Below are 12,535 nucleotides of genomic sequence, written 5' to 3'. Positions count from 1 at the left end.
CACTGCTTTGCTATTTATCTACCATCTTTGGAGAGCATTTGCAGCCACCTATTGGTACACTTTGTGTGATTGGGATGGGTAGCATTGACCTTCCCATTTGGGTTGGTTGTGGGTGAGGATGGATTCAAGCCTCCAACACCAGGGTTCATAGACACACCGTCTAATCCTTTCTTAGGCCTTGCTCTGACTTAATTGGATCTTTTCCTAGGGGCATCCTTAAAATGGAACCTTTCTTAGCTATTTTGGGTTGAGAAGATATAAAAATATGTTTCCCTCTATAAGATAGGTCTGTTCTAATGTTGGAAGTTGAAAGAGATGCCATTATTGGGATTTTGAGCAAGACCACCTTTTTTATTTTTTTCTTAGCAATGGTCAAGCTTATTAATATGACAGGATGTTTAAGGGAAAAACCTTCAGTAGTCAAGGGCATGAGAGAGGACAAAACTTATCTGAATTAATTTAACACTTTCTCTTATACCAAATTGATGTAGGGCTGATAGCTGTGATACCCAATTTGATGCATGATTAGAATAATGCAAGGGTGGATCCAGTTAGGAATTTATTAGCTAGAATAGGGTTATGGGTGATTTTGGGACTAAAGCCAGCAGTTAGTTAGGTTAAGAAAGGTCTAAGGCTTGATTGCAACAATTTTAGATTTGCCCCGAAATTGTGAAAAGTTTAAAATAGGGGAAAACAGGTATAGGATTGGAATTCTGAAATGATGTTTTGTACTAGATTTGTTCTAAACAGATGTAGGAGATGGATCAATACAAAAGAATGAAAATTGATGAAACAAGTTTTGGGTTGTGAAGACGGGATCAATACAAAAGGACGGAAATTGCCAAAACGAGACAATTTTGGGATTAACAAAGCTTAAAGAAAACATACCTGGATCAGTCCCAATCCTTAAGAGATGTTAAATGAACTTTTTTTGGGTGAACATTTTTAAATTTTACATGACTTTAAACACTTGTAGTTTTTTCTTTTTGATAAGTAATTGGAAATTTCTCGGTGTCGTTAAAGTTTAGGGTGGTGGAGGATGGATTCACTTGGGTACTAACTAATGTGTATGGACCAAGCAATTACAGAGAGAGGAATGTATTCTTGAAAGAATTATATGGGATTCAAGGGTTATGGGAAGGTCCTTGGTGTTTTGGTGGGGGGGGAGGATTTTGATGTAATTCGTTTTACTAATGAATCAAACAATCCCCAACAGACTATTACAACCAGCATAAGGAAGTTCAATGAATTCATTAATAGCTATGAGTTGAAGGAACTCCCTCTGCTGCAAGCTCACTATACTTGAGTCCAACTTTCAGGAAATCCCAACTTGCTCAAAGTTAGACAAATTCCTTTTTAGCGAAAGTTGGGAAAACCATTGAAGGGATTTGATACTAGAGCTCTACCTAGAGTAACTTTTGACCATTGTCCCATTGAGCTAGGATGGGAACCATTTAGGTGAGGACCTCGACCTTTAGGTTTGAAACATGTGGCTGACACACCCAGACTTGGTGAAGAAGATTTAGGTAGAATGGTGGAGTATAAGGGGGGTGAAGTGGAAAGGGGTAAGATTTCACAAAAAAATGAAAAGTTGAGGTCAAAATTGAAAGAATGGAACAAGGATCAATTCAGGAGAATAGAAGAACTGAAATCTTCTTTTATTGTCCAAATAGAGGAATTGTTTGTGAAGGAATATCAAAGAATCATGAATACACATGAAAGAGAATTTATTTGGAAGTTGAAGAGGGATTTAGAAGAGTTGCAAGAAGAAATCTCTTGGAGTAAAAAATCTAGATGTAAATGGATCGAGGAAGGTGATGGAAACACTAAATTCTTTCATGAACTAGCCAATGGAAGGAGAAGGAAAACTCTGGTGACTAAACTGGAAGTGGATGGGCTAGTTCATACATCCCAAGAGGAGATAGCCAATTGTTTTGCTGCTCATTTCAAATCTATTCTGGGGAGGGTCCTAGGTAATAGAGTGGAACTAGAAGATGTGACTTGGTAGAGACTTTTTAAAGAAAGCGAAGGTTTTTTGGAAAGGAACATTGAGGAGGAAATTAGGCAAGGTGTTTTCTTAATGGACAGATCCAAGGCACTAGGGCTGAATGGGTTTACTATGGCTTTCTTTCAAGAGTGCTGGAACATTATCAAAGGAGACTTGTTTGAGGTTTTCAGAGAATTTGAGGATAATTCTGTTATAAGTTAAAGAGTGAATGCTACTTTCGTATCCCTGATTCCAAAGAAGAAAAATGCCAAATATCCAAAAGATTTTAGACCTATTAGTCTAGTGACTAGCGTGTATAAGATTTTGGCTAAGGTCTTATATTTGAGGATCAAAAAGGTGCTCCCCTCCCTCATTGGTCAAACTCAAGGTGCAAAAGGAAGATAAGGGTTTCTGGATTTACAGGAATGAGAAAAATAGATTTAAATGGCTGACTAAAGATATGGAAGTGCATTTCAGCTGGGTTAAAAGGATTGTGAATGCTTTTGCTGATGTTTTAGCTAAACAAAGGGTGTGAAGGAATCATTTGTTTTGGGCTCTAATGTAATTGTGTAGTTGTTGTGGAGAGTTAAGACAATTTACATCTCCCAATCCTGTAATTTTTTTTTATAAATCTAATGAAATTCGGTTATTGATAAAAAAAGTGTGGGGGAGATGAGAAGATCGGATGATCAAGGTTTTGTTTGTAAACTAGATCTTGAAAAGGCCTATGATCTAGTGGATTGGAGCTTTTTGTTAGAGGTGCTAAGGAAGTGTGGTTTTGGGGATAGATGGTTGTTGAAGGATATTTTTTTTTTCTAAATCCAAATGAATATTTAAATAATTTATAACCCAAATAAGTGGGTTGGTTAGTCACCTAGGGGGATGGGGTAGTTGCATAACTACCCCACTCCTTATTTGAACTCTTTAAGGGGAAACTAGAGCGGTCTCTCCTCTTCAGAGAAAATTGTGTCTCAGAGCATACCACTCTTTGAGATTTCTTAAGAAAAGCCAAGAGAAAGAGAGAAGCAAAGAGAAGTTCTTAGAGGAAGATGGGGATGAGATAAAGAAACCTCACTAATACAGGTAGGTAAAGGAAAGTCCTCTCTATGAATACTTCCTATATATGTCTTCTTCCTCTCTCTTTTGTTTTTAACTTTTAAGAAGGGAAATAGAGGGAAAGAAGCCATTTACGGTCAGGTGCTTTTATTTGGTTGATTATGGTCCCTCTATCAAGACAAGTTGGGGATTAAACCATCTATAGTCTAATTCCCAAGGGCTGATTATGGTTCCCTTCAAATGAAAATGAAGAACAGAGGGATAAAAACCGTTTACAATCAAATAATCAATTTGATTGACTATGGTTCCCTTCTTGTATACAAAATCCAGAGGATTAAGACTATCTACAGTCTGAAGTTCATCTGATTGACTACAACTAATTGTGAAGAAAGGAGTGAGAAGGAAGTCTTCTTTGTATCAAAAAGAAAAGAAAGAGAGAAATGTATTGTTGTGGAGTTTCTCAATTGTATTGTTTTTTTTTTTCTTCTCATTCTTGTACACTTGATGTAAAAGAAATGCAAATGAAAAGTTCGTTTTAAGAAGTACTCTATTATTCTTTTCTTTTGTTCTATGCATTCATCTCTCTAAGTTAGAATCAAAAGGTGTTCTCTACTTTCTTGTGGAGATGTAATTAAGGGGAACAATCCATATGATTCCCTGAATGGGCCTTACCCAAAATAATAAAAACTCAATCACTCGATTGAGTGAATTATGTTGTATGTTAATTTCTTAAAATTTTCACACCAACAATGGTGTAAATGGATAAATGGTTGCCTTACTTCCTGCCATAACTCTATTAGTCAACGGGGTAGTCAATTGTTAATTCCCAGCCTGTAGGGGCCCAAGACAAGCTGATCCTCTGTCCCTTTGTTATTCACACTGGTTGCTGATGCTTTTAGTAGTCTTATCAGAAGCGGACAGCACTAGGTCAATAAGATGGTGGAGAATAGGTTGAGACAAAGTTCCAATTACTCATCTTCAGTTTGCAGATGACATTATAATTTTTTGTAAGGATTGTGATTTGATGAAGGTGAGAAATCTGAAGAATCTAATAATTCTCTTCGAGAGGGTCTCAAATCTGAAAACCAATTTTGAGAAGAGTTGTGTGGTGGGGATAAATCTGGGTAGAGGAGAGATGGAGTCTATTGCAGCTTGTTTAGATTGTACTTGTTCGGAGTGGCTTTTAATCCATCTAGGACTTCCCCTAGGTGCTTACCCAGAGGAAAGTTGGTTTTGGAACCCTGTAGTGGAAAAGATTTCAATGGGGTAAGTCTGAATGATCTATTAAGAGGTCGGAACATTATTGTAGATTTTAACAACAGGGTACAACAAAGGGTGGTGGAATGGAGCCCACCTGGAGAAGGAAGCTACAAATTAAACTTTGATGGGTGCTGTCTTGGTAATCCTGGGATTTCTGGAGTGGGAGGAGTGGTGAGAGACTTTGGTGGTAATGTAATTCTCAGTTACACAGGACCAGCGGGCTCCGGATCTCATTGAGGGCAGAATTTTTAGCATTAGTTCAAGGCATTAAACTGGTAGCCCAGCAGGGGTCTTTGACTATAATAGTTGAAGGGGAACACCAAACTGTCATTAGTTGGATGAATGCTCAGGATCAAGTACCTTGGCTATTTAGAATGCTGGTGAGATTGGCTCATCCTTGGGTACCAGCTTGAACATCTCATTAATCTGATATCCACTACCCAGGAGAGCAAATATGTTAGAGCTGATTCTTTGACAAGGTTGGTGGTCAGAAAGGATTGTTTGTATTGGGGTTGCACAGGTCTGGGCGTTTCTTATTTTTTTCTTTGTTTTTTCTCTGTAGAAATCTTTTTTTGGTCTATTGTAGAGGGGTATGTTGTTTTTTGCCCACCTGCTATGATTATGAGTTGGGTGACTGCTTCTCTCTTTTAATGAAATTTGTTCCTGATGCTTATAACACACACACACACACACACACACAATAACTCCTAAACAACTTGACTAATGACTGAAATTTTAAAGACAACTGAACTATAATAGAGGAATCAAACTATTAGGTCGGATCCTATAGAGGCATAGACATATAAAGTGACCAAAATACTGATGCTGTCTAATGGTACAAAAATGTAAAAATGTTTAGAAAGTTTCAATTTGACTTTTTGGCTCCTACATTACCTTGTCTGTATTCTCAGGGTTTCAGGCTTTTTTTGGGAACCTTTTCTACATCCCTGATTTTCTGGTCCTTCAGGCAGAGGGGAAGTGGAATCCTCTTATCTTTTCTCTCAATCCTTTTGTGCTGTATAAACCTTGTTTTTATATACAGTTTCATGTTCATGTCTATGATGGGCATCACCTCTTTGACTTTTCACATTTTCCATAATTTTGCCTATATATATATATACATATATATATATATAGACTTGTACAGACAGATGATTTCTTGTCAGATCACATCTTTCAATTACTTGAATTTTCTCAAAAGTTATCTGGCTTTATTTTTGAGTGATTTCTTCTCCCTTCTCACCAATAGGTTCCCTTCACAAATGTTGTGTATATTGAACGCTCTGATTTTCGGGTTAAGGATTCAAAGGATTATTATGGGCTTGCTCCTGGTAAATCTGTCCTGCTTAGGTATGTATCTGAATTCTCATTTTGGCTCTATACATGTTGAATGCCTGCTGAACTACAAAATCTCCTTCATGCTTGCAGGTATGCCTTTCCCATAAAATGCAAAGAAGTAATCTATGGTGAAGATAATGAGAGTGTTGTTGAGATTCGGGCAGAGTATGATCCTTCCAAAAAGACAAAGCCCAAGGTTTTAGCTAACCAATTTATATAGCATATTACTGAGTACTTAATGGCTTTCTTATTATGGCATTAGAATCCTGCTTAACTTGATGATTAGCTTGCGGATCTGAATCCACATTCCAAAGAGGTAATTCCAGAGGCTCTTTCTGTAGCCTCTCTTAGCAGTGCTGCGGTTGGAGACAGGTTCCAGTTCGAAAGACTAGGTAACTCCAGTACCTGTTTTTCAGCTGTTTATACTGGACATTTGAATGCATAATGTTCATGTTCCTTCTGAATGACAAGTAAATATTACTTCATTCCATATGCACTGTGATTATCTAATTTTTTGACCACATGATAAAACGGCAATGCCTTACAATATGCCACTTAGACAGAACGTACAGGAGGCTTGGAAATTGTTTCAGAATCATTCATAGGTCTTACTAATCAGCAAGTATATTTTAATACATCAAAGCTTTAAGCTTTCACACTGGTGCCTTTTGGGCTTCTTGTTAGACCTCGCTGCTTGATAGTAATTTGTTTCCACTGTGCACATGAAATGTTGACAATCTTATTTGTGTGCACACTTGGGCTGCATTTGGGAACAATGCAAATAAGTGTGAATGCAAATATGTGGAGTATAAAACGGTGCATATAAATTGCAAAATTGGGTTAGTTTTGCATTGACAAATTTACCTTCTTACCAAACAGACTTTTAGCTGTAATGGCATGCAACCAAGGTTCAGGGGGTGGAGGAGCCCTTAACCGGCCCCCCTGAACCAGTTTCAGAAAAAAAAAAAGCAAAAAAATAGTATCGATTTGCCCATGCCCCTACCGGCATATCGAGCGTATCGATAATTTGAACCTTGGATGCAACCATGAATTCCAATAAAGCATATGCTTTTTTTTTTTTATCAAAAGCCCACTTGAATGCAAATTTACTTCTTTTTTATTGATGTACTTTTACATCTTATTATCAATGTAAATATGCATTGGTCTGTCATTTGTTAATGCATAAATGTAATGTTGTCAAACACAGGCAAAAGTGAACCAGAGTGCAAATTTACCCTGAATCAGGATTTACACTTCAATTGCATTGTTTCCAAACGCAGCCTTAGTTCCTTTCGGTGTCAACCTGTTAGATGCATTGCCAAGAATGGCATTGTTTTCAAGTGGTTGTATATCATGTTTTAATTAATTTGTTCTTTCTGGTTGTTTCAGGGTATTTTGTGGTTGATCCAGATTCTACCCCGGAAAAACTTGTGTTCAACTGAACAGTTACTCTACGTGATTCATACGCAAAGGGAGGAAGCAAGTAAATCTGGTATTACAAGTTGACTGTGGAAGAGGAGAGGGGAGACAAAAAATGGCTTACATACGTACTAGTTTAGGTCAACATATAAAAATTGCTACGATTACTGTTTGCATGAATTTAATTCGTTCTGTTCCTTTTACCTAAGATCTGTATAAATCTTTGTTTTGTAGTTATATGTATACTTGTCATTTTATTCATGACAATGGCATCATAAATATAGCTGTAACAAGTTCCAACAGGGTTCAAGGAAAGGCAAGGTTATGTAGATTAGGTTGTGGTTATAGTTATATAATATACACTAGCGCTTCGATAATTTCACTGGGCTGTAATTTGTACTTAAATACCAACTAATTTCATCGAGGGAAGTTTTGCAAAGTGATCTGTATAACTACATGTTGTGCAAAAAATGGTACACGTCAAGGTTTTAAAAACCGACCTGGAAATGGAACTGCTCTAGCTATCGGTTTCTGGGTCAGTGGTTCAACTGTCCGGGTCAAATGGTTTGCATTATTAGGGAAAATATTTCTCATATAAAAGTTTTACATGAGAAAGGAGAAGAGACTGTGGTTGTTGGTTGAGAAAGAAGAAAAGAAAGAAGAAAAGAAGGAAAAAAAAGAAAGGAAGGAGAGAAAGGAGAGAAAAAAAAAAAAGAAAAGGAGAGAGGAAAGGAAGGAGGGAAGGAGAGGAGGATTCAATGCTCACCGGCGATGGCAAGGTGGTGGCAACAAACATAGATCTCAAATTTGAAGAGTTCTCACAGATCGATTTCTCTCCAACCTCTGTAATCTTCTTTTTTTTCTTCTTTTCTCTTTCTTTTCGATCTCAGATTTGAGTTCATGTTTCAGTTTCTCTTCTCTATCCTCTGCAACTTTCTTAAACTGTGAACTGCTATCCGAGTCAACAGTTCGATCACCTGGGCCAGCAGTTCTTTGACCAAATCAATAGTTTTTGACCCAAGAACGAGTTAAGGGTGAAATGGAATTGGTTGCCTAGATGGTTTCTGAGTTGAACGATCCGACTGTCTGGGTCAATGATGGTTTAAAAACATTGGTACACTGTACACCTTGAAGCTGATTTGACAGGTGGAGCACTTGTAAATCTTCCTTTTCAGAAACTAGAAGAATGATCGCCTGGTCTGGATATATATATATATATATTATCCTACATTATTTGAAACGAGTTTTTTTTTTAATTTTTATTGTAGGTAACTATTACCAATCTTTTTAAAAAAGAACATGGGTTTCTTGGTCAATGAGAATCAAAATCCCATTGACTAACTTTCTCCCATCTTGAAATCCAAAAAGAAAAAAAAATATGCTCCCCAAGATTTATTCTTATCTTCTCCTTGCTGAATATTTTTTGTGGTATTTGAGCGAGGAGATCCTCTCCCGTTGTCATCAAGATGACTCTTTTTTGTGATCAAAATTTCTTTTTTCCATCTGCATTCGCTAATGTTCAAGTGAAATTACTGGCGATCAAGCTAGAGTAGAGACGATGACATATCCAGACTAGCCTTATTTTTTGCATCCTTCCGATAATCTTAGGTTCTTGTGTCATCTCCACTCAACATTGATAACTACGCAACATGGCGAATAGCAATGCTGAAGAGCTTATGGGATGATTTGGCCATCTACCTTCTTGTATCTGTGGACTCTGTACTTGTGATTCCTCTAAAGATTTTCTTCTTGAACAAGAGTGAACAAAAAAAAAATAAAAAAAAAACTCTCCATGAGTGTATGCAGTAAGTCAGACTGTTGTGGTGTTTGTTTCAAAGCTAACCAAACATGAACACCTTTTCCACTGAGTTGTATACACACTCCCTCACCAATTGAATTGCTTTCACTATGATATATGGGGTGGGTATAGAATATCTATCATAGGTACCCATTATTTCTTGACAATTATGGATGACTTCACCAGATCTACTTGGGTTCACTTGTTAAAATGCAAGTTTGATGATAGTTCATTTTTCATTATGTTTTGCAATATGGTAAGTACCCAATTTGATTTTCAAGTGAAAGGGATCATGTTTGATAATGGCAGTGATTTCATTTATGGGCCTTTAACAAAACCTATTGGGTCATGGCATTAATTACCAATGATCATGTATCGACACACCTCAACAAAATGGTGTTGTTGAACGTAAACATCACTACCTATAGCTTAAGGTTCCATGCAAGCCTTCCCATTAAATTCTGGGGTAAATGTGTGCTTATTGTTGCCCATATCATAAATTATTTACCTACTCCCATACTATCTGGCTGAAGTTCATATGAAGTTCTCTTTGGAAAAAGCCCATCTTATAGTCATTTAGAGTGTTTGGATGCCTCAATTACTCCCATACTGTTTGACGAATTTGTGACAAATTTGTAGCACATTCTAATCGTTGTATATTCATTTGCTATCCCCATGGAGAGAAGGGTATCATCTCTACAACTAGAAACTTGTGATATCATTGTTTCTGGAGATGTGTTTTTTGAGAACAGGCTCCCTTACCTTAAGGATTCAACATCCGCTCAAGACACAAACCAATTATCCCTCTCCTAATGGATGATACTCATGATCATTTGAGCCCATGGGGATGTCCATTACTTGTGAAACAAATTATCAGTCACAACGCGGTTCAAAACATGTTATTCAACCCATTACTGATGGGGCCATTGGTCCCAACACCACTTTTGAACCTCCCCTGAATGATATACATGATTCATCGCATAACAATTTGCCACCAGGCCCAGTTCGATCCACTAGGACACACAAACCCCAAACCCACTTGTCTACTTATGATCGTCCCACCATGGCTCACCCATGCTTATTCCACCACCTCCACTCCACTTGAACCCACTTCCTTTATTCAAGCAAACAAACACCAATATTATGGCCAAGCTATGGAACAAAACTTTCTGCTCTTGAGACCACTAATACATGGACCCCACCAACCTATCCTTGAAAAAAGGCCCATAAGATGCAAATGGGTCTAAAAACAAATTAAATCTAGATTGGACCATTGAGAGGTTCAAGGCTTGATTGGTTGCCAAAGGCTATATACAATTGGAAATGTGTTGCCTACACTGAAACATATGCTCTTGTTGTAAAGCTTGTTACAGTCAGATGCGACCTTCTAATGTAGCCTACAATTAGGAATTATATCAAATGGATGTTAACAATACTTTCTTACATGAAGCTTTGCATGGGGAGGTATATATACTCCCTCCCTAGGGCTTCTAGCTCAAGGTGTCAATAGAGTGTGTTTATTAAATAAATCCATTGTGGGCTAAACAAATCCATTTATCTTCTTCTGACTTAATCTCACACACACACACACACATATATATATATATATATATATATATATATATATATATATATATATATATATATATATATATTTTCCGTTCAGTAACTGAAACAAATTCATTGCATGATGTAAATAAACAAACTCATTGAATTAAAGAAAAAATTTCAATGCAGCGCAGAACAGATGACTTTTACTTTACTTCCCGGAGTTAATTACCTTTTTGGCAACAACTACCTAAAAGCTAAAAGAAAAAGAAGCTTGTAGTGGATAAAATATTTAAATAATATGTCTTAGTAAGTTGTTTTTTAGTAGATGGAGAATTTAAATAATGAAAACATTTGAGGGCATAGGAATCAAATTAACCCAGCTTCAGCTTCAGCCATTAGCCCACAACCTCCTTAAAAACTAAATAAGTCATTTAATTCTCCCTGCTCCAAACTTCCAAAAGACAAAAAAATTTGTTTACAAGAATACCAAACTCTTCATACGAGATTTCAAAATCATTGTGCTAAGATGGACCTCCTAGTCCTCCTCCCTCCCTCCGTCTTGGTGATATGGAAGTAGAAGGACGACACCACAATTCAAACCGTGACTCTGACAAGTACCCTTAATTGAATTGACTATGATGCGTGTACGTGTGGCTTCTCCCATGTCATCAATGTCAGTACCAGCTCTTAATTTAATTGAAAAAAAATATCAGAAAAATACGCATTTAGTAGGTAAGGGGGGGCCAATGACTGAAGCTAATAAACCCATAAGCCTGCCCCAGTTAAACTGATTATTTTCAGGTTGAGTTTGCAGCTTCATGTCACGGGTCAGATACCGGTAACGGGCAGGCAAAATAAGACCGGACAATAATTGGGATGGTTTGATAAGACGGGGTCTGTTTCTTATTAGTCCAAAATGCAGTAGGTGTTTACTTCTGGTTTTGTAAATAAACAAACAAATCAGTTGACTGGGTTGGGTTTCAATCCGACATATTTTCAGGGTTATAAGCCAAAAGGCTGTGTAGGGTTTGATTATTGGGTTGACAAATCCAATTACCACCCCGAATTAATGTTATTGTGGTTTTGGGTGGGCTCTGGGCTGAACTGTGATTACTCTTACTCTCAGAAAAAAAACAAACAATCCTTCTGTGAGTAATCTAAGGATTATAATTCCCATAATGTTGTCCTTAATTTCCATCTCAAAAAAACATCTCCATTGTCCATTGAACCTAGAAAATGCATGTCCTTTATTACTGACTACTGAAACCTGACTCTGAGAAGTAGGAAGAAAGGAGCATCAAGTGCACCGGCATATCCAACTTTGTAAGAACTAAGAAGCTTATTCATTCTACAAGAGAATTGTCGTTTCCAGATGGATAAAGCACGTTTTATTCGACAATTTGTTTTTATTTTCTTTTTGTTGTTGCAGGTGACACTATAAAGATTATTAGCTTCATTAGGTTTGTGACGTACTTCAGGATAATCTCTACTCTAACAGAGTTGGTTCAGACACTTTCTTTGGTGCAGTAAAAGTGACAACGTTTTCCTCTTCTGCGCTTCAGTTCTGACTTCTGGATCCCAACAATCTATTTTACTACTTAAGCGGCATTAATGGGCATTGCTTAATTCAAGCTTTCATAAGTTATCGTAAGAGACAAAACAAAAACAATAACTACTGTAGTAGTTTTTCTTAATGAATATGTTTATTTACTGTTTGAATTGAAATACAAATCTGGTCTTTTGCAAAGTTTTTAAGTTGATGTAATTAATTAATTTTCTCTCCTCAAACTCAAACAGATCAACGTCACAGTAACGGGTTTTGGTCCAATCTGAATGAACATGCCAAGTATCGATCTATCATATTGTGGTGTGCAACTGTGCAAGCCAACCCATCTCCAGCAGAGTTTAATTTCTTCCTTAAAGCATGCCTTGATTTATTCATTGAAAACAATCAGAGATAAATATCTCAAAATGCAAGTACAAATTGTTATTGGAATTTGAATTCACAAGGCATAAAAAGTGATATATATTTGACCAAGCAACTCCACCTTAGTCTTGACTCTTGAAAAAGAAAACATCAACTGTGCACAAACAGTTTGAGTGGGGCACTAGAGATTCCAATGGCG

General features: G+C 37.0%; 1 protein-coding gene across 14 annotated transcripts in view; it reads left to right on the top strand.

Annotated features, from left to right (window-relative positions):
- Positions 1-7,360, top strand: part of LOC104602922 (glutamine--tRNA ligase-like) — a 45,596-nt gene extending 38,236 nt beyond the window's left edge. For all 14 annotated transcript variants that reach the window (XM_010266796.3, XM_088904359.1, XM_010266792.3 and 11 more), the window contains 4 exons: positions 5,553-5,653; positions 5,732-5,837; positions 5,928-6,033; positions 7,031-7,360. In XM_010266796.3, coding sequence (XP_010265098.1) covers positions 5,553-5,653; positions 5,732-5,837; positions 5,928-6,033; positions 7,031-7,083 — 366 coding nt within the window. In that variant the 3' untranslated portion in view covers positions 7,084-7,360. The remainder of the gene's footprint in view (positions 1-5,552; positions 5,654-5,731; positions 5,838-5,927; positions 6,034-7,030) is intronic.
- Positions 7,361-12,535: the final 5,175 nt, after the last annotated feature.

This window comes from Nelumbo nucifera, chromosome 4 (genome assembly GCF_055504915.1).
Source record: "Nelumbo nucifera cultivar China Antique chromosome 4, China Antique-T2T, whole genome shotgun sequence".
Classification (NCBI taxonomy): domain Eukaryota; kingdom Viridiplantae; phylum Streptophyta; class Magnoliopsida; order Proteales; family Nelumbonaceae; genus Nelumbo; species Nelumbo nucifera.
This window is presented reverse-complemented; position numbering and strand designations above follow the sequence as displayed.